We start from the raw sequence: 23492 nt of genomic DNA, 5'->3' as shown, positions 1-23492 counted from the left end.
CAGCAGCTGGTTCGCATAGCTTCACATAACCAATATGAAATCTATTGTTATTTTAGATTTCCAGGTTTACCCCTTCACCTAATATTAATTTAATGTGGGTTTCAGCATATATATCACTGCTGGAAATTGCTCCATGGCTTATTTAAGCACTTTGTATAACCATTATACTTCATCATTTGGGATGCAATAAAGATCGGTTGATATATTCAGCAGCAGAATTACTCATTTGTGAGCCATTTGTTTTAAAGAGCCTCAACCAGTCAAACTGCAAATATATGAGGTTTAGAGATCAGAGCAAACCACAGTAACACACATGCTTTTTGAAGCTTATTGCACTTTTTGCTAAGTAATCATTTAAATAGTATCAGGTGTACTTTGACTGGGTAGCATTGGCTTTTGCCTACAAAAAAAGACAGACATCAGCAGCAAAATGATTCTACTGACAATAACTGTACAGTGCAGCATCATTTGTAACTGGAAATTTGGTTTTTATTTACATCATGTTGGAGTGAGCTCAAAATTCAGTCAAGGCTACAGTTGCTCCTTTTTGTTTAAAAACAAATTGGAAGGAAGTCCCTGGCAGTCTGTTCCCAGTTGCTGAGAATCTCTTTCACTTGTATGGATGACACAGTTGCTGGGTATACCACATTCTCTACATATTCACCCATCATCCTCTAAACTAACGATGTGCTCTAAATTCAGCCACACCTGAGATGGACATTCTTGAGGCACTATATTTTATTTTTGCTTGTGCCAAAGCCTTTCATGGGATACGCTGTGAATGTTACCACTCTGGAAGATTCTGAGAGGCTGAGTTTCTGCCATTTCATACCAACTTTCCAGACTACAGAGAGGCAGAAAAAAAACCCACGTGATCTTGATTCTTTCATTTGGTTTTGAACAGGTAACATTCTGTTTTTTATGTGAAAGTATTTTTACATTAATTGCATGGAAGGACAATGGCAAACACCTATTTAGGAGGATATGGAGAGCCAGACTTGAAATCCATGGGACACATCTACAGACTCAGTGGCCTTTGGATCTCGTGAGCATTGCAGTTTTGTTTTACTTGGGGTGCCACAATTGGAATCTAAGTGACAAAAAACCCTTTCAACAAGAACAGCTGCATGTCTTCATCCAAGTTACTCTGTTCTTTCTTCTCTAGTCCTTCACTTCTCTTTCAATTACTTCTGGACTCCTTCCATCCTTCCTCCAGGACTGAGGTTCTGAATGTCCAAGGTACATGGAAGGAAAAGGTAGAAGACTCCCAGCTAGCAAAGGCTCCTGCTCCTCCTTCCACCCAGACTGCTCACTTCCCTCACTGATCCATGACCATTCCCTTGTGCTGCTTACGCATACAGGCCATGGCACTGTGGCACACTATCCAGTGGCAAAGCCACCTTTTTTCCTCCCATCTTTCCCCAGTCACTTCTGGTTTTATCCTGCCTCCAAAAAGAAAAGTTCTGTCTCCTCAGTTGTGCTGAGGGCATGGGGCAACACCAAGAACTGGATCAGGGAATTGATACAGCTTTAAGGAACCGCAGAGCAAAAAGGGTCCCTGATCCACCTCACAGTGTAACCACATAAGTAAGCTGCTGCAGTAGAACTGGAACGGCAGAGCAGAATGGTAAATGGGTACATGGGAAAGAACAAAAAATTATGCTTCTTATCCTGATACTGTGAGAACCAAGGCTCTGGGAACAAGTAGTATGCAGCAGTCAGAAAACCACCAAAATCCTTCAAATGGAGAAAAGTTTCAACTGCTGTGTCTGACTGGACCTGGAGTCAAAAGACAGGACATCTTCCAGGTGGACACAATGCTATTTCACATTGCAAGCCTCTGAAAACCCCTCTGACAGCCTCTAGCTGTGTTAGTAAAGCCCTGGACCTCCCACATTGCTGAGAATTTGAGGAAATACATAATTACATCCAGGTTTTAGAATTACCTGCCATGTCATAAAAAAAATCTATTGGTGATTTAACTGTGTGTTAGCACGGAAAACTCAAAGTAAGGACTAAGTATTTTGCTCTTTGCACATATATATATACATATACACACATACTCCATTCACTCTAGACAAATTCCAACTGGGACAGTTGTGTACAAAGTAGAAAACTCATGACATCCACAAAGAACAGCTCAAACCAGCTACTTTACTTCAAGTCACCACCAGCAAGACCAAATCTGCTATTGGCATGTGACAACTTAACAGAGGTGAACACGAGAGTTTTCAAATATTCTAAGACTGTGAAAACAACCTAGAATTACTTAAAGTATTTTCAAGGAATACAGGTGAAGGAGACGAAAAGAGCTAAGCTTTTGCTAATGAATACCATAGGCTTCTCTGTACATCTGACTATTATCAAGGTGGCTGCTAGATGGATGTCATGGATTTGCTTCACCCTTTGGTGCTCCAGCAGACAACAAATGGAGATATTATGTAAGATAAATATCACTAACTAATCTATGCACAAAGGGCTATTGACACGTTTCCAAGTACAAGCGGAAAGGAATTAAACTATTGCTGATTTGTCCAGGTTCAATGGGAGGCTATCAGTACAACTAGATTGCAGTGGGGGGGCAGATGGATGGAAACAGAGTACGTGTGAAAACCTGTATCATCAGTATTAACTCAAAGGGTAGCAGCTGGATTGCTGGGAATTACATCACCGTCAGCGGTTATTTTTATCAAGAGTTTCACTAATATCATCTCAGTGCAGCCTTAGTCATGGGCCTGGGTTCCAGCACACTAAGTGTTTCACAAATCCAGAGACAAAAAGTGAAGTGCAGTGGTGGTTCCTGCCCCTAAAACCTGATGTGCTAACTGTATGACAAACGACCACAAGCAGATGAAGGCTGGAGGTAGACTCCACTGGAACCATGAAATGAAACTCAAAAATGACAGACAGGTCTCTCAGCTCTTCACCACCTCAGACATCTGCTGCCAGCTGTTTTGGTAGGCATTGCAAGAAACCAGGAATGTGTGAAGGAGATGCTTGAAAGAGAACAGGAAAGTGGATATCACAGAGATCTCCTCCCTGGTGTGAGAAGCACTATCAGAGAAAATCCAAAATGCTCACATGGGCATCTAGTAAGTGGGAAGAAATGTTGAACTCACTGTCCAGTTTGATGTATGCATTAGGACTAAGAGCTGCCAAGTGAGAACAGGCTATGAAGAGCCTTGACAGTGAAGGAAAGCAACATCTCCTCGATAAGCCACAGAAGGGATAGCATGAAAACATGCAGAGAGAAGAACTCAGCTCTGTTGAGAAGGATCTGGCAGCTTCTGGTGCACAGCGACAGGGCTTGAATGCACCCTGGCAGCATAGGTGGCCAAGAGCATCCTGGGCTGCATCAACAGGAGCACAGAGAGCAGATCCGAGGGGAGTGATTATCCCCCTCTACTCACTGCTCATTAGGCCACATCTAGGGTACTGAATCCAGTCTCAGCCCCCCCAATACAGGAAAGACATTGGAGCAAGAAAGACAAACTGGAGCAATTTCAGCAATGGACCACCAAGAAGATCAGAGGGCTGTGAGAAAAGGCTGAGGGAGCTGGGTTTGTTCAGCCTGGAGAAGAGACAGCTTCAGGGGAACCTAACAGCAACCTGCAAGTACATATAAGGTGGTCATCAACAAGATAGACCCAGGCTTTTCACTCCTATGCATGGTGGGAGGATGAGAGGCAATGGATGTAAGCCAAACCAAGAGAATTTCAGAATGGATATGAGAAAAAACTTTTTCACCATGAGGACAGTCAAGCAGTGGAACAGGTTGCCTCAAAAGCTTGTGCAGTTTCTGTCTTCAGAGCTTTTCAAGACCCAACTCGATAATGTCTTGAGCAACTTAGCCTGACCTCAGAGCTGACCCTACTTTGAGGAGGAGGTGGGCCTAGAGATCTCCTAAGGTCCCTTCCAACCTGAATTAGCCTTAGATCCTAAGACTATAAAGGTGAATGAAAGCCAAGCTAAAGCTGTGGTGGGAAGATAAGACAGGGTACTCCTTTGATTCCCATATTGCTGTTCCTAGCACACTGAACTAATACAGGTAACACTCTTCGACACCTTCCCATACCTGCACTTCTGTACAAAACCTCTCTTTTTTAAACAAGAGACCGACAGTCTATAATCAGTAGCTGTGTGAAGTATCCTCACTCAGGTTTTATTTGGGGAAGTAAAAAGCTAAGAATGGCCAGAGAAAGAAAGCACTGAATGTGTTTGGAAAATTCATTACCTTGAAAGGCTGAGCACACAGGTCCAGTTGTGCTCCAGTGAAATTGCATGTGTGTCTGAGCATCTGTTTACTAGATCATATGATGGAAAAGCCATATATTACTCATTTGTGGTTCACTGGTATGCAAGCTCCTTATTTTTTAGACCTGGACTTAAAAGTCCACAAAATTAAATTAGGATAGGATAGCAGTGAATATACTAGTTTTCATCACTCCTTTTCTGTTTTTGAGGTATGCCTGAGTTTTGGAGAGCTGCTATAAATGTTTCAGTCATTACTCTCAGACAATACACTCCTTGCTTTCAACACCACTCCCCACCCTGAGACTGTTGATAATACTTTGAAGTACAGAATTGCTTTGATGGCTTGTGGTCATAATTTTTGTGGTCACTCATATTTCTTGAGTTTTTGGAAGGAGATCAAGAGTAGATGTGTACAGTATAAAGTCAGGGAAGAGTTTCTGATTGATTTAGAAGATGACTTTTTCATCAGTCTCAACAGTTTTCTGCCTTAAACCTGCTCTTCTTTTCTGTGTCTTTCTTCTTCTCCCACCCCGCCCCCCCAACTTGTTTAAACTTTCCATTTGCTCCCAGACTTCTTCATGTTGCCCCCAATGCCAAAAGTACAGCTCCTCTCTCTTTTACCTTCCTTTTACTTTGTCTCATCTCAGTGGTCTGTTTATTCCTGTATCCAGTCTCATGTGATAGTCCATCCACCCACTCTATCCTTATTGCTAAGCCTGTATTTTCTTCTTTCCTTCCTGCATTTTCAGCCAATTGTCTTTAGTTGAGAACGGGAATTCAAGTCCTGTTTACTCTCCAGATGCTTCCTCGTTGAATTTCTTTACCCAAGTATTGATCAGTAAAACTGGCTTGGATCAAAGATTTTGAAAATGAAGTTTGTGGCTGTCAGATTCAACTCTTATTGCTTCTAACAGTCATTTTGAAAGTTCCCTCCGCTTCAGCCCTGCAAGGTGCTGATCACTCTCAGTTGGATCCCAGGAAGCACAGAGATCTCTGACCTGAAACTATTTAGGCATTTAGGTTATGTTTCACTGAGCACAGGAACTACCCCATTGACTTAAACAGGACTACTCACAAGTTCAAAGCTCAGCATGTGCTTCAGTACTTTGCCTGACTGGGGCCAGAGGGCTCAGGTTCCTAGAGCTTCAATACCGGCAGTGGCTACAAACGATATGAGATGTAACATCCTGATGAGAGAAGACTTGATGATCAAGTGATTTCTAATCCAATCATGCAGCTCAGTGCAGCATCTCCACAATGAAGAAGGTACTTTTGCCTTCTTTCCATGGCTATCCAATGCTAAAAAAGAAAAGGAGTTTCACCATGTTCTGCAGAGTATACAGACAAACCTGAGATGATATACAGCACTGTAAAGGTTTTATTGATGTTCATTTAAGATGATCTACGTAAGTCACTCATAAGAAATTCAACCTTCCCAAAGTCATGCCAATAAAATGTTTATGCTACACCATCGCCTACTTTTTCTTGTACCTCCACATGCATGCACACACATTATATATCTCCAATTACAGTAAAACTAATTAGACAATAAATCACAGTTGAGGCTGTACCTCATTTGTTCAGACATCCAAGTTAAATTTACATACTAATGGTTGCCTATTTGCCTTTAATAGATGCACTATTAGAAAGTAAACATAATAAATGAATAACCATTTAAGCATGGAGTTACCTAATCTTGATGAAAAATATCTGAAAATGTAGCAGCTAGTGAATCTATTTACTTTTTTATTGGAAAATAAAGCTAATCACAGACTAAGAAGATAAATATAAATTATATGGAGTAGCATACTAATGATGGATCAGACAGACCCACCCTGTGCAGTGAATGTAATAAGATCAAACTGCTTGAAATGGCTGGCTTATACATTTAGATGCTCTCCTTCTCAAGCATGGAATAAAGGATATAGACTAAGATGGTTTAATTTGCAAAAGTTTCCCCTTGGACCTACCAATGCATTTCATCTTCAGCATCTTCTAAGGCTTCAGGACAAGCTATATGCCTCCCAGCAACAATCAGGTATGTGCATAGGAAAGATGCACAGGGATAACAACTGTCTCAGAAAACTGAAAATGCACAGTAAGGTAAAAAAGTCGCACGGTGTAACTGAGCGAACAAGAGGGCTCACATACGTAGCAAATAGTGCTAACTGGGCTACTGGATAAATCCTTTGTCATTAGAATAGGGGCTTAATTCCTGTGGCACACTGAGCAAAGGCAAATCGGAATGAGTGAGGCCCAGCCTGTGCTATCTTGCACAGGAGAAAGGTAAGCCCACTTTGATTTCCTTTCCCGTATAACAAAATCACTTTTTTCCACACAACTACAGCTGTCTGAAGATATACTTTTTCTCATCTCTGCTAACCTCAACTGTTCACTTTCCAAAGCAGAGACAGTCTTCTAGGTTAGGGCCACATATGCCATGCTGGCTACAGCTGTGCAGGTGGTGAACAGTGTCAATTCAAGCTGCTTATCAACTCTCCTCATTTCACTGCCAAAGGTTATTGGCTCCTCAGGTCTCCCCAGCAGAGCTGCTCTAAGAGCTTTGTCTATCCTGGTGGCATCAGAATAATCCTGGTTAGCGAGTCTATTATTTTGAGTACTGAAGCTAGCAGGTTATTTATGAAGGAACTGAGTTTGGGGAGACTGCACGTGCCAAGCAGATACAAGGAAGGAGCGGTCCCTGGAGATGATAGAAAGGAGGGTGTAAAAAGTAGGTGGTGCTAGGCTTATTGCAGATATTGCAGAATATTACAGATATTACGGAAATGAGGAAAAGAAGAAGAAAGCAACTCCCATAATTTCAGAGGTAATCTTCAGTTTAGCTAGGAATCTGATCCAGATTCCCTCTGTACCAGTGCTTTCCTTAGAACAGCATAAAAATGCTTCTGCTTGACCTCAGTCCAGGCCACAAGGCTCATCTGCAACTGAAATAAATAATTATTTTAAAAAACAGCAGCTACAGCTGCCAGCAGCATCAAATGAAAGTGACTTTGTGAGGAGGGAATGCATCAGCAGTCAATTGACATGACATGCCGCTTGCTCACCGTGGCAGCGAAATGATGGAGGTTCCAGGAACCATCCTGCTGCCAGAGCCCGTTCGTCTTAATCAACACCCCTGGGCACACCGCACTTCATCTGAACTGTGAGTGCCTTCCTTCCCTAAATGTCATTTCATTTTTGTACCTTTTCTCGAGAGTTGTCAGCCCACGGACACATCTTTTTTTTTGTAAGAATGCTGGCTCAGTATGAACCGGAAAGCGATTACATGCAACTACGCTCAGAGTCCCGATGAACACAGGTGTACCACAGTGCGCTAGATCAGATCCAAGCCATTTGTTTTATTACATTACACCTTGCAGGTGCTTAGTCTTTCCTGCCCTGTCCATCCTCAGCCTTTCATTTCACAGTCTGAGCAGAAGCCCTACACAAGTGATTGAAAGCAAGTTACCAGCCTCTGATCCCCCAGCACTGCTGTGACTTGTGTCAAATTATAGCTAGAGCGATTTGGTAATCCAAATCAATGCAATAATCTGATCTGTGGGGAGCAGCATTCTAACACTGCTGTGCTGAGTGGCCACAATGGTACAAGCACTGTCAGCTTTTCCCAGCAGCTTTTTGACCTACTGAAGCCTGCACGTGTATATTGAGCAACTGATGACACAGGGAAAAGTCTGACACATTCAGGCTGTTAAAAGGCACAAAACATACACTTTGAGTCCTAAGAAAATGCTCCAACTAAATTCCATTTTTGAACAAGAGTATATTTAGCCCAGCTATTATGAAAGGTTACTGCTATGTAGTAGTGTGGACTTCACATATCTGAAGAAAATTTTATTGAACAGAAGGAAAAATATTTATGTTGATGGAAAATATTCAGATTATAAGAAAGGATGGGGGGAGTGTCCAAAGGTTGAGAGGTCTATCTCAGTTAAGCACATAAAGGATGGGCATTTACCCAGGCCTTCTGAGGCTGCAGGATTCAATTTGTATAATGAAAGGCTCTCAAAACACCTGGTCTCTCTTGGTTCAGTTCAGTCAGGCTGAAAAGTACTGCATGGCCTTGCATGCAGAAAATCTGACGCTTTTTTAACATCCATTGAGATTTCGTACAACATCAACACTGGAAGACAGGACAAAAGTTTTCTTTCAAATATGATATGAATAAACTATGCCATTCATTGATTATGACTCTTTAGAAAGCAGACAGGTGCATAAGGTCTGTTAACTTGGTTTTGCAGCATACCTGAAAAATAACACAGAACAGAAAGAAAGAAAAACTGGCTTACTAACTCCTGTCACCCGAGGTCTTTTGATAGCACCAAAGATTATGTCACAGTATTAGCATTCGAAGAGCCATTAAACCTTTAAAAAGCAGTATGTACTAGAAATACATACAGTATTGAGCTTGAAAAAGCTCAATGTAAGATACCAGATGAAAGCTGGATATAGGCCTTTAAAACAACAGCCAAGCTTGCCTCTAGTCTCTTATATTCAGAGACAGAGTTGAAAAATATAAACTAAGAGTTAGGGAGAATTATGCTACCAAAACTGAAGATGGGACATGCAAGTGGGGTGTGTGTATGTATGTGTTAAAATGGAAAGGGTGAAAAAAAAAACAAAAGAAGGAAAAAAAAAAGGTCCCTAACAATTGCTTGATACCAAAGCAAAAATCTGTTTCTAAAACATTGGCCACCTCCTTTCTTTAGAAGAGAGAGAGAAGAGATTGAAAATAATCCATTGTCCCACCTTTGCTGCCCTCTCCCAGACCTCTCATTCTCCCAACCTGTATGCTTCTCAGTGGCCTGTTTGTTGGGATATGACAACTGCCAGCATATTCATGTGATAAAGCAGCAGGTAATGGCCCCATAACATTACTCCCATCTTTCCCTTTGGTCCATGTTAGAGTACAGTGGCAGCTGACAATTTCTCTTCCTTGAACTCCCCCATCTATTGCATCATACCTCCTGATTCTTGTTATGACTTCAAAATATATTTCAGCCAGCAAGCCTCATGACTCTCCCTACAACATCAGTTCTGTGTTGTAGAACTTTTCTCCTTGTTCCAAGTTGAGCCAATGCCAGCTGAAACCAACACTGCTCAGCAAGAAGAAATGCTTAAAGACCTACCAAGACCTTGTCACCACCCTCCTATTGACGACACAGACAGTTACCCAGCAAAACAGTGCAAAACCATGTGCTTCCAGTGACTCCTGCTCAGCTAAGGTTACCAAACAGCACCAAATAAAGGGGTGGGGTGGGGAATATTTCTTTCAGTTTTAGCTTGCTAGAAACCATGTCCTCTCCTCTGAGCTTATCCACAGTAATCTATGACTCTGTCATCTTCAGATCAGTTCACTACACCTGACTCTATCTGAAGCCGAACATGGAAGTGATAGGCAACTTAGAGAAGCCAGACACGTAGCCCTCTCTTTGGCTCACCTTCAGCATCAGACCATATCATTCTGACAATCTGGGCCTTTCCCTAAAAACCCAATCTACTGCTAATATCAGTTTGAGGCTTGGATCCACAATTTTAAAGCAAGCAAGAAATCTCATCTTAGTTCCAGAGATCAGACTGCAATCTATAAATCAAGCCACAATCTGTGCTCCTCAGGAGCAATGCCAGTCAGAAAAATATGGGCTGAAAGAAGGAGACTTGAGCATTCCTTACTGAAAAGAACAACAAACATTCTGTAGGAGATCAGGGAAACCTATAGGTAGACCCACCTTCAGGAACAGTGGCAAAAACTTGTCTTCTCTCTGTGATAACCACAATCTGAATACCTCAATGCCAGTATCACCAGAAAAAAACCCCAAACAAAAAACCAAACTAAAGCCCACAAAATCCCAGCTAAACAAACCCAGCCTACCTCCCAAACCCATTCAAACACCATTTTGACTTTTTGACTCTACCAGAGATGTGCCAGAATTGCCATGAATTAAAAAATGGATTCTGCTGCTGATTTGATCTGGAGACTGCTCAAATATTATCTGAGCATTATCACTGTTGATTTCCCCTTTCATATTTTCAATTCTTATACAAGATAATCAAGCTGTTCACAAAGCAAGGAAAATGGCAAAAGGCAGCAGGAAAAAGTGTTTTGCTGCTTTAGTACTTCAGACTTCGTCAAGCATCTACAGAGCTATCTCAGCTCAACTCCCCCAAAGACCAGTCATACCAGCTGGCTTGAACCTTCCCGTGCTCATGCTGAAGCATATTATGGAAGTAGCATTTCCACTCAAACCAGTTATGCTTGATTACTTTGCAACTACAAAAGACAAGGTTTCCAACTACAAAAATCACCTCAGTAGAGGAGTTACAAAAGAAATACAAGCTGAGCCTGTACTCTCCCCCCGCTTTCACCTGGAAGAAAGAGCTGACACATAGAAGATGGCAAGGCACATTCACAAAGCATTTTGCTGAAGCTTGACAATGCAACCCGCATTGATTTCAATGAATGTAGAGTAAAACAATGGGAAAAATTGGGAATGTATTACAACATTTGAATGCTCAGCATCAAAAACATTTTTATAATTGAACAGAATTATGGACACAATTCAAGAACATACCCAAACCAGCCACAGGCCTAAGTCAATCTCTGTTCTGGATAAATTTAAAAGATAAATATATGCTTAAGTATTACTCAGAACAGAGCTATTCACTGGGTATCAGCAGCAACTCACAACATTATCTGGCTGAAAAAAATATTATCATCAAAAGCTGGATTTTGTTGCAGTATATCAGAAAATCATGATAGCTGGAAAGCGGTTGCTTTAAAACCTAATCTGTTAATGGCACAGAATTTTAATTATGTGATATTCTGTAGGGCTAGACACACTTCTTATTGGCAGAAAATTATTATCATATATATATATATAATTACTTTACCTGGAATTTTATTTTTTGCCAAACGTGAGGCACAATAAACTGCTTCAAGAAGCGTTCATCTTCACTCCAGAACAGTCGGATGTCAGGGATATCATACAGGATCATAGCCAGCCTCTCCAAACCCAAGCCAAATGCCCATCCAATTTTATCCTGTGCACCAGCTGCAATAAACAAACAAACAAGATAAAAATTCAAGAGCTTAAGTTCACAACATGAAAAATTGCTGATAAAATGTTCACTTGTTTACCAAGGAAAAAAAAAAAAGGTGAAGTGGCAAGATAGAAAAGCCTACAAGTAACTGCCAAATGAAAGATCTAAAGGCTACAGGATAGATCCTACTTCCATCAAAAACTGCAGCAAGACTGGGCATATCACTGAGTCCAGGAACCAAAAGTGGTAATAAAATAACGCCACACCCTTGGCAATTCGCGTCCAAAGTTTCAGACAGACTTTGAGAAATGCTACGTAACACTATACACTGTTCCCTTTTGCTATCCTTAGAACTAAGCACTTCACACCTGACTCAGTTGTGTTTTATAAGACACATAAACATGAATTTCCTCTCCAGAGTATTTCACCTGGGCTGACAGACCAGGCCAAGCCTATGTGGCTTTAACATCATTACCAACACTTAAGAGGATTAAAATTGCCTCTTTCAAGGCATCTAGAAGAAACAGAGCAATGGCACATGAGGCACAGTTGCATTAACATCACACCTCCAACCAGGGAACTCCTGGGCTGCTGCCCCTGGGACAAGCCACTGCTCCCACATACACAATTCTCTTTTATGCAGCACTAAATAAAAAAAGACAAGAATACTTAATACAGTAGACCTGTACAGATATTAACAATGCAACATTTTTGCCAGGAAAGTAAATATTCATACCTTCCTTCATTTACAGGGCAGGAACACTGAGTCATTAAACGGGGATTTTTTTCAACACCAGGAACCAACTCCATGTTTAGCCATCATCCTACTGATTTTGAAATCAGCTGAAAGCCCAGCAGCTCTGGCAAAGGCTCAGAGCTTTTTAAAACTTAAACAAATGCCTAAATAAACACACTTATGCTGAAAGGACGCATGCATGTGTGACAGACTTGACTCTTCACCACCAGCACTAGCAGTGTGCTCCTGACTTGTATAATGTCACTATACATCTCACAGCTACCCAGCTAGACCAAGGCCATACCTGCCTCCCCCAGTATTAATTTAAACTTTAATTTTTTGGAAACTTCGAACTCGGCAGCTTCCCCACCATCATGCTGGAGGCAGAAGTTGTCTTTCTGACCCCATCTCTGCTATCAGAAAGGAGACCACTCCTGTTATTTGGGCACTGATGATGTCCTGAGGTATGCTGTCACGTTCAATGCTGATACAAAACAGTCCAGAGTCCTGTTTACATAGAGGCAGGCAAGCTTGGGAAAAGAGACACAGTCATCACTTTGATTCTTTTAATTAATTTGAGCCTGCCTATTTACCTGGAATACTAAGTCCCCAGCAGAACACATCCGTGCCTCATCTGCTATCTCAGCAGCATTGCAGTGCCACAGGAATTCAGTCAACTTTATAACAGCATTCGCCAGAGGAGTACGGGCATTTTGCCTTCTCCCTTCTCCTGTGCTCAGAGGCAGGATTTTGCACTTTCTGACCTTTGAAAGCAGACAGTTTATCAACTGAATTGTGGAAGTCCTAAGAAATAGAGGACTGGGTGTGAACTCAAAAGGCACCTCATGGGCCAACTAGTATGTTTAGACCAACCAACAGACTTTGAGCTAACCTGACCTTGGAAACCTACAATCCATGCTACATTACATGAAGAACTGTATGATTTGCTGCTGTTGATCAAGGTATTTTTAGAGAAAGGACAGTGACTACACAGAATGTATTGAAATTTGTGTTTGGGAAATATTTTGCGCTTTGACTTTAAGTGCAAACTATAAACTGTTTCTTTTCCAAGCTGAAAGTACTATTTCTTTCCATACTCCAGCATATAAAAGTAATTCTATTTTTATGGCTATGAAGAAGGGAATATAATTCATTGCAATGGTGTTGCTTCCCCAAACTTCCAGCTTGTCTGTCTTAGATCATCAACTTCTGCCTCAGTAGCAAAACTCCTATTCATTTCAAGAGTGCCAGACTTTCATATATATATGGACATTTCTGTAGACTGATTAACACAATCCACCCCCTCCTCCAGAGATAAAGTTGAGCACCTGGAGTAATATCCATAAGGGTTCTGAATGGCCACTGCTTAATCAGAGGCATTGAACCTGAAACCTAAAGATGCCAGGTTAAGCATCAGTGTTAATTAAATCAGTGATGCTCATTTAAGGATACCTGATAGGGGATGATGATCCTACTTCCCCACATTACTGATGATTACTCATAGATCAGACAGGGAAAAAAAAAGGAATATAACAGAAGATCAGCAGAATGGGTGCTTATTCTGGTAGGCAGAGCTTTACATTTAAGATTTGTGCTTTTGTATTGTTTTGGTATAAGAATGGTTTTCATTGCAAGTCTGCTTACATTTTGAGGTTAATATACAATATTAATATCAAATTGATTTGCTACGCATTTTAATTCTGCAATGAACGCCTTGATTTTCTATCAGCATTTTTTTTTTTTTTTTTTAAGGACTGGGACACATCTCACTTTTTTGCACTATGTAGCAGACAAAAAATCATTCACCCAGCTATCTACCTAGCAACTCAGAACATTGTCATCTGAGCTATGAATAAACACACAACTGCAGAGCTGGTCTTTTGGATGATCCTTGTACCTTCAAGACCACGAACTTCTCAAGTATCTGCAGTCAAAGCTGTATCATTGAAGAATTCACACTATTCAGGGGCAGGGGAGGAGGGGAAGAAAAGAAAAAGAAAAATGCAGATAACTAGAATTCCTCCTCGAATCGGCACTGGCAAATCTCCACTGCACTCCACACCTTCATTTGTTTTGTCTCTGATCTCTTCTCCGACTTCCTTTTTGTAAAGTTCCAAGTCAATGCAGCATTTAAAAATATGATTGACTTAAAGCATCTGAAGAATTACCTTGGAGAACTCAAGACTAAAGCACACTCCTAAACTTATTCCTGACTGGAAATGACCAGTTGACTTAAAAGCAAATCTCCACTGTACTCCACATCTTCATTTGTTTTGTCTCTGATCTCTTCTCCAACTTCCTTTTTGTAAAGTTCCAAGTCAATGCAGCATTTAAAAATATGATTGACTTAAAGCATCTGAAGAATTACCTTGGAGAACTCAAGACTAAAGCACACTCCTAAACTTATTCCTGACTGGAAGTGACCAGTTGACTTAAACGTGAAGCTAACCGCTCCGTTGAGTGAGAGCAACCCAAAGTTTTTCACAGCACATATATATGTTTAAATACACTGAGTTTTGGCAAGCAGTATGCAAAGAAGTCAAGTGAATGTCAGTCACCATATGACAGAAACAACGAACACAGAATAGCTTTAAACGTGGCAAAAAAACAGGCTGAGGTTCTGACGAGGAGACCTGGCCAAAGCAGCAGATTCCAGAGACCTGGTGGGGCAATCACAGCATCACTGCTTGAAATAACACAGCCCAATGGATAAAGCTTTCCTGACACATGAGCTTTCCCTAACTGGCCCTCAAAGGTTTGTACACTGCCAGGCTCCTGCTGCCTCATGTGAAAAACTTGACTACCCACCAGGAGAAAATTGCTGGAGGCTTTGCATGTCAGGTAGCCAAAGGTAGAAAAGGAAAGGATAAAACAGTTTGACTGGCTTCCCATGCTGGGGGCTGAGACAGTCCAGTCTGACTCCAGCAGAAGGTTGCATCATTGCAGCTGCGTCTTACAGGGGAGCTCAAGAGTCCTTATCTTCCTTGAGAAGCCATATCTATCTGTCCTGTTCTTCAGCTTCCAGCCCAGATTAATCAGTTTACGCTTAAATGTAGACCAATCAAGCCACTCTTCAAAAAGCATTGTTAAATGAAAGCTAGATTTGATCAGCCAGGATGGGAAGTTTCATAATTACTCGCCGAGGCATATATAATGACCTGCCAGAACTCATGGATTCCCACTGAATCCTCAGAAATACCCACAGACAGAAACGTTTACCTTCCCAAGGAGTGTGAGGCAAGACATTTTGCACTGTACAAGATTTAATTTTAAGATATATTTTGCAACGTAATGTTAGGAACAGGTTGCCAAAAACTTTTTTGTTACATACTTCAGTCACACTCATTTTTATATCTATGCTGGCTTTTATTTAACAATTTTCGCTACTCCTGTAAAACTGCCAATAAAGAAATCTTTCTTCAATAGAGTCTAAATTGGGTCTTCAAATTGTTATACTCAGCAGTTACTGAGAAGTGAAAGAAATTAAATTTTGATCTTGGATTGAGGCAAAGTCAGAAGCATACAACAGCCTGCGTACAGGGCGTTCTTCACAAAATACCCCAAAATGAATATACTCAAAGTGTGTGTAGCTGAAAGCTGGGATGAGTTCCAGAAGCAAAGACCTGAACTTGATCTCCTGCTTTCAGTCCAAACCATGGCTGTTAATGGAGCGAATTCAGGGACTAAAATGATGGGAAGAGGGTGAAGATTCTCAAGGATACACGCACTACAAACCATTTTTTATAAAACAAACCACTACTTTAAACCATGTAAAAGTAAAATATAATGAACATGTGACTTAAAACATCAGAAATTCCTGAAACAAAGACCTATACCCACATTTGAACTCTATGTGATTAATGGACAGCTTATGAACAAGGCTTTGAAAAACTGCTTCTGCAAAATAAATATTTACTTATCACTCGAGACTAGGAACGCATATTCTACATGGACGCCACAGCAATGAGGTAAACCATGTTTACCCGTGTTAAAAATAAGCCATTTTAAATTACTTCCTACTTCAGATAAAACTCCTGTGTGTTTGGAGTCAAACGTTTTACATGGAAAAACCCCCACCAAGGTGTCAGTCTAATACAGAAGAGCTGCTGAAAGTGCAAGGTCAGGTGGCTGGGATGTTAAGCAACTGAGGCCAAAAAGCTTACTGAAGTTGCCTTCTGAACTGCTCTCTTCAGCAAAAGCAAAAATCAGAACTGTCATATTATTCTCTAACTCTGTTAAATTGATGCATTCAGGCTCCCGTGTGCAATTCAGTTTAAATTACCTCCTAAAATAAGGACTCGGCTTTCAGACTATGCATGCTAAGTAAGCCACTCCTCAAGAACTCAAGAAAAGAAGTAAACATTCAATTATGCCTATTCCATAGAAAAAAGAACTTAACTTTCTAAATCTCATATGTGGAATAATTTTCTAACAATAATAGTCACTTTGAGACCACAGCTGTGTCTCCTGGGTCAGACTGATCTGTTCTGTTTGCTCCACTTGAAAACTAAGCAAAAGAACTTTAAAGGGTTTGACTGTTTTTAATATGTATGTTTATTTTTGTTCCATAACCAAAATAGCTGGGTACATACTAAAGGAACAGTGTACTTAAAAAATTTCTACCCAAGGAAGCCATCCACCAGATTCAACTTTCTTCTAATGTGTAATTAACGTACATTAACCAATATTTCACCAGGCCAAATAGCTGGCAGGAAAACATTTCTGATAGGGAGAAATGGATGACCAGAACAGAAGACGACAGGAAAACTAGATTAGCAAGAAGAGGAACAAGTGAACCAAAGCAACAACAAGAAGAATCTTTCTTTTTTTTATTTTTTCCCACCTCGGATTGATACTTCTAGTTTCCAATTCTTCTATCCTTCTGCTTCTGAAGTTATTAATTCCTCAGTCCTCCTCCTTTCTATCTATCTTTGCCCGAGTCCACTTCTCCCACTCCCACAAGCTCTCCTAAGCATTCACAACAAAATCAATGACAAAACCACCATTAAACAGAATCTTACTTAAAACTTCAGATATTTTTTCAAAGTTCATAACTGTACATTGCAATAACATTCAACCTTTTAAATTACAGATAAAGTATCCATTTAAGCCCCAAGTGCAATACAAGATATTAGTCATTAATTACACTTTTATGGTATGTGGTCATCCTTCTTCTCTCTAATTCAGCCTACATATCTGAACAAATGGCTGTCTTCGTATTTGAGGGTTTTTTCCTTTACCCCTGGATATCTCAAGACTGGACATTCTCCATGGAGGACAGCACAATTTGCTGTCCTAATTTATGTCACAGTAAAAAATTAATTGACTCCTTGGGTCTATTTCCCCTGGCTCTGCCTGCGGGCTCCAGTACTGCTTTTTTTTGTTCTTTTTATGTAAAAGCAAATTCTGATTCCTTTCATAGTGTTTTGTTAATTCAGGCAAAGTTGGACTTTGAGATTTTGGGTCTTTTATAGTGCCATTAAGTCTCCCTAGACATTGGGGCCATGTAGAGTTGAAAAAATTAAAAGCTATAAATAAATATATGAGGGGCTGCCACTTGGCAGAAAGAACAAGCCTACAGTAGAGTTCAAAAATTCAGTTAAGAATCTCATTTTTTCAGGGGTATAAGTACAGCTGGACAAATTCATTCCATATATATTAATTGCCCCCAGACGCAACTTTCTTGGCAAAATTTCACCAATACCAAAGTTGACCATTAAGTCATACAAAATGGTTTTTTCTTCAAGAACAAGAGGCAGAGCAAGGAATAAGAATAAAAGGACCATCACAGTGTGATACAATCCTCAAGAGATTAAGACATCCTCAAAAGATACAGAGGCCACAGTTTATGTATCCTAGCGCGGGGTGCTATTAGCATCTGTTTGATATTCCTGTTCAAAAATCAGAACAGCCAGAACACCTGTATATCTTAAAAGGTTAAAAACTGTGTTCATCTGATAGCAGCACAATCTCGTGGTTACCCTGAAAGCCTGACACTGCACAGTAAATTCAACTTTTACAGGCAGGGACTGACACTGCATTTTGTGTTTCTACAGCACCTACCGTAAAGAAGCCTTGGGCTCATGACTAGGGTTTCTTGGTTCTACAATATATTAAAAAAATGGACAGATAAGGTTTATGATTTAACAACTACACTCTTTTGCCACAAACTCATTCCTTGGAAGAAACTCATGAACAGCCTCATGATCATGTATGCATCACTTGCCTTATAACTGAGGTGGGGATACTAGTCCTGTCTTTTCCTAGGTGAGGATTGATTTAGTTAAGACACATAACAAATGAAAACATTAAATTTCAAAATCCTTCTGTAGATAGTAGTTCAGCATTCTGATGGTAAAGCTATAAAAAGATTTCTTACTCAAGTGCAGCATATATACTCAAACACAATGAACGGCAACATAATCCCACTAGAGTGTTTCATAGCAGTTCTGACAAGGTTCCAGGTACACACAATTAATTTATTCCAAAAAATCACAACATGAAAGGTGCAGGAGTACCTAAACGTATGGTCATATAGCACAGGCTAGAAAAACCTTTGTTCAGAAGCACTATCCCCAGTTTTCCTTTATTCTTACTAGAGAACTACTCCACCGGTCCTGTGCTACAACGGTTTGAAGGGCGTTTCTCACTTTTGCTCACAGGGGGCTCTTCAAAGTGTGACTGGCTTCCCAAGCCATGCCTGCTTATTGATCTCCCATCAAAAAAAATTTGACCATTGCGTGATCCCAGGCAAAATAATTTCTGTCAACAGGTCTCATGCTATTCAAATACATGGATGTGTTTTAAATACATAATTACAGGAAGTAAGTACTACATGAGATCAGACACTACCAAGTGGTGTTTGCAGACAATGTCACAAAAGGACCCTCTTGCCTTTCTTTCTACATTGTTCCTGAATATAGTGGAAACACCAATTGGCATTTGTCAACCTGGCCACCTGCAAACATCTACACCTATAATATACCTATGGATGCTCAATAGTATGTTTTGTACACAAGGCACGCATAAAAGGGAAAGTATACAGCTGTACTGTTAAAGGACACCTCAGGAAACTCAATTCTGTGCCTCAGGAAAAGGCATAGGGAGCCATGACCTGTTCTTCTGCCTGTGCTTAAAGTCTCCTCTGTTTCCTCTCTCACACCCATGTTCCCAGGAACACCAAGGTGGAGCAAAACCTGAACTTACAAATGGGTTTCTTTAGCTTGTAGTGCACTGCTTGACTTCCATGTGGCCACGACCCTTTGAACTGCATCACTTAGGAAAGGACTTGAGTTGTGCCTAGCCCCGCGCCTGCTCAGTGACGTTGTGGAATGGCACTGCCATGCCCAGCTTCTTCTGGGGCAGGAACTGAAGGATTTCACTCCAGGCAAGAGAGTACTCCCTCCTACTGGGTTCATCTTTTGAAATTGTGCCTGGTTATTAACAACTTGATGGCTATTAATGTATTCTCTTTGGATTTTGGGAGGCTTCCAAGCAGAAGCAGAGATATGTGCAATAAGATGCTGAGCAGAAGACTAATTCTGGGGGACGCTGTTGGCTACTTCACCACTACACATTGCTAGGTACCTGGTCTAAGCCAGTCCCTTTGGCTCTACTGTAAATGGGGAGAGAGAATCATGAACAATCACTCTATTGTAAAACATGTACAGACAAAACACTTCACTTTTAGACAGGTAAATCAGATTGGATTAATTTGACCCTTTGTGCCCATTTCAGCTTCAATTTTTATCATGAAACAAGCATTCCTGTATAATTACATGTAAGAGAGCAAAAATCTTTCATCTCACAGTAATCACCACACATTAATTTCTCTTTTGGATTTCTTTCTCAGATTTCTTTTAATTAGTTTCTAATAACCTCTTTCATGATTTAGGAACTCGTATTACACAAATACAATGGCAATTATGTTTTGAGTACTCTCCTCTCCTTATCTCTGTCTTCCTGCACTATTCAAAGTGCCTATAGACACTTTTTTTAAAAAATTTATAATTTATTTCATTTATTTCAACTCATCTTATTCACCAGTAACACTACAGGATCACAGCCAGACCTCCATGCTCTTCTTGCTTACGAGTAGAACATTTAGTTAGAGACTATTTTTTAAATTAACCCACCATCTCCATATGAAGCAGGTAACAATAAAATATTGATGAGAAAGTAATTGTTGCTTAAAGTTCAAATTAACTCTTCTGTCTCTACTTTCTAATTTGTATGAAATTCCCGAGTTCTGGCAGCAGTGCATTTACTTCTGAAAAAGAATGATTTCTTAAAAAGGGATGAATTGTATTACAAGTAGGCATAAAATGGTTGAAGGAGTTTCACACAATACAGTACTAGCAGCTTCTACACTACTGCAGTTAGAAGAAGTATTAACATCGTGAAGTCCCATATAAACTATACCAAAAAAAAGCATAGGAAAAGACACAAGAAGAGGTTTTGCTTGAAGTCCTTGAAATAATTTGTGGAAGCACCTTAGCTGTACATTTTGCAGAGCCGTCTTGCCCACTCTTGCCATACAGCTGACAAGGCACGTAAAAGATGATGGAAACAGATGCAGAAGCAATAAAATACACAAGTGAAACAGATTATGCTCTGCAATTTGTTCTAGCAAAATGGCATGACTACAACAACCCTACAGTAAATGAAATCAATAGAAAAGGAAAAGAATCCTACAAGAACTTCCTTTTCCCTCAGGGACTAATATCTTGGCAAGATATCACTGCTATTTTATATGTTCAAAATTAAGTTTATATGTAGTCTTTCAATGTACACTGTTAAATCCCACTTTTATGCTATCTCTAATGACATTTCCTAGCAAAGTGTATCCACAGCAAAATGTCCCATTCTACATTCAAGGCTGTTTTCCCAGGTATGGTGGGCATCCAGGGAAGTACAAGCTTTGCTAAAATGAAACCCCAAAGATTACCTTATTAGACAACAGCAATGTGTCCCCAGCAGAGTGAACTGATAAAGCTTGTTTTTCTTTGGAAAGCTTGATGAGATTCTTCTTAACAATGTACCTTGTAATCTGCAAAAGGTCTGTCTCAGCACAATTCCAGCAGCAAGGAGTTGGTTTTGCTAGTATGAAGTATGTCTATAGCACACCTACACTGGCCAACCTCTCCTATACTGGGCTGGGGAGTGACGCGCACAAGGTATGTGTTACATTAGATTATGGGGTACACTAAGTTACTGATACACTGGTGATGTCCAGCTGGTGCTGTACACGTGTTTACATAAACGTGTTAGCATCCCACAGACAACCTCTTCATGTATTACTGGAGTTACAGCTGGTGAGTAGAGTTTTACCACTAACAGCCAGGAATGAAGGGAATGCTCATTGCAAAGGAACGGGCAGCAGGGTATCTCTGTAACTACCCTCTCCCTAGGCGTATGTATTGTACAGAACAGTTTACTCCCTTACACAGGGACCAACAGCACAAAACAGAACAGCTTTATTTACCTTTGAAGGACGAGGGAATTTCCTCAGAGAAGATATTCAAAGGTGGCAAAGACTGCCACATAAAGCACTCCACAGCTTCCACAGCTGCTTGAAAAAAAAAAATCATGATTCTCCCACTACGCTCATATAAACTCTCAATTATATCTAATATTTTGTATGTGTAATAATTAGAGGTATATACACACGGAATTACTCTACAAAGCTTGTAATTGTATTACACTGATGACTCATAAGAATGTGATGATATACTACAGAATATCTCCATTTTTCAGTTTTCAATTTAAAACAACCAGGAAATGGCCCACAGAAGTGAGCCTTAATACAACACTCGGTGTTTCAATGAAACATTCAGATATTCTGAAATGCTAGAATTAAGGTTGCCTGAGGAACACTACGATTCTCTCATCTTAGAAATAAATTACGATGCTGTCTTCAATGAGACCAACAAGTACTAATCTTTCCACAGGACTTTGTTCTGTTCAGCACAGAGAAGAGGCGATGGTTAATGATCCCTGCCTGCGTTCCTTGTGTTGCTGAACGTGTACCCCAAGTGCCTTACGCACTGAGCAATACTCAAGCAGAGCTCTGAAGACACATTCTTTGTTTTATGAGCTTCCCAATGAAGCATTCAACTCCACAATATTTAAATGCTTGAAAAATATGAAAGACTTTTTTTTTTTTTTTTTTCTTCTTCCACATGTCTCTGTGCGTTGAAGAAATATTGCTGTCTCCTGTATCGCAGACTGGGAACTTGGGCACAGAGACTTGAAGATCAAAAGCATCTATTAATTTTGTTCCCAATCTGAGATACCTGGGTCCTGATGTTTCAGAGCACCAAGCATTACACAGTGTTTAATATGTTCAAAGTACAGCTTCCCATTACTACAGCTGCAGCTGTGAGTGCTCAACACTTCTGCAAATCAGACCCCAGGGTCTTGAGTTGGGCACTGAGACAACAAAAAGCACACAGTCAGCGGCCACATGCAACAAGTGTGAGTTAGGAGGTGTTCCTACATTCAGCTAGGAACTTTTTCGTTCAGGAAGGAAGCGAAGGCAGAGCAGCATTCAAGCGCACAGACTGTCCTTTCCCGCTGTCATTAAAGACACCCATTCCATACTTTCCAACTACTGCCTTCGCAAGGCAGAGGCTTGCAAGAGCAGCATCCTCCACCCAGCAGTCCCAATTCATCCACAGAGGAATGACCATCCTGGAAACTGAATCAGATAGCGGTCCTTCACAGGAAAAGTAGTAAACTTAGTGATATCCTTTGCCTCCTAAACTGCCCCTCATCCTGCTCCCCGCAGGGCTCTGGCTTTCCAACCAAGAAGGTTTCTCTCTCTTGCTGGGATGCAGCATGGAGGTTTTGAGGGAGCAAGTCTCCTGGGTCCTAGAAAGGCGCTGATAGATGCCTGCAGCCCTGGACTGAACTGCAGAGAGCCTGACTCAACCCATGCCCAGCTCAGGGTAAACGCTGGATGAGTTCAGCTGACAGCAAGTCATGGTACCAATGAGACCACACTAACTGTGAGTTTCCAGAGGAAGCCAGAGCTAAACAAACTCCTGTGGATGAATGTACCTGGGCCCTTCACCCAAGCAGCGCTCTATTTTACTCACAGGCACAGCCTCTGAGAAAGAGAGTACTGTTTACTGAACACAGGTATGTACCTCTCGTATGCCTTTTTTTCCCCCTCCCGAAATAATGGCCTCCTTCAATAAGCAGTCACAACTGCAAATAAGGTGGGCTAAAGATGTATTTAGACTTGGCTAGAAGTTGACTGAAAACTACAGGAGTACATAATCTGAAGCACCATAGAGGAAAAAAAAAAACCAAACAACCCCATACAGACTTCAGTAAGGCACGGAAAAGTTCCTTCCTCGCCAACCACCCTGTTCCGTGCACAGGGCAGGGGCACGGAACACAAACCACTGGCTTTTGCAGGGGAAAGAGACGCGGGCGC

At 40.8% G+C, this 23492-nt stretch overlaps 1 protein-coding gene across 2 annotated transcripts in view; it reads right to left on the bottom strand.

The window, feature by feature from the left end:
* Window positions 1-23492, bottom strand: part of FARS2 (phenylalanyl-tRNA synthetase 2, mitochondrial) — a 250347-nt gene that overhangs the window by 92692 nt on the left and 134163 nt on the right. For both annotated transcript variants that reach the window (XM_035895900.1, XM_009640373.2), the window contains one exon: window positions 11164-11324. In XM_035895900.1, the coding sequence (XP_035751793.1) occupies window positions 11164-11324 (161 nt within the window). The remainder of the gene's footprint in view (window positions 1-11163; window positions 11325-23492) is intronic.

Source organism: Egretta garzetta, unplaced genomic scaffold, assembly GCF_000687185.1.
Source record: "Egretta garzetta isolate BGI_Z169 unplaced genomic scaffold, ASM68718v1 scaffold246, whole genome shotgun sequence".
NCBI classification, from domain to species: domain Eukaryota; kingdom Metazoa; phylum Chordata; class Aves; order Pelecaniformes; family Ardeidae; genus Egretta; species Egretta garzetta.
Note: the sequence above shows the minus strand (reverse complement) of the source record. Positions and strands in the feature narration are given on the sequence as shown.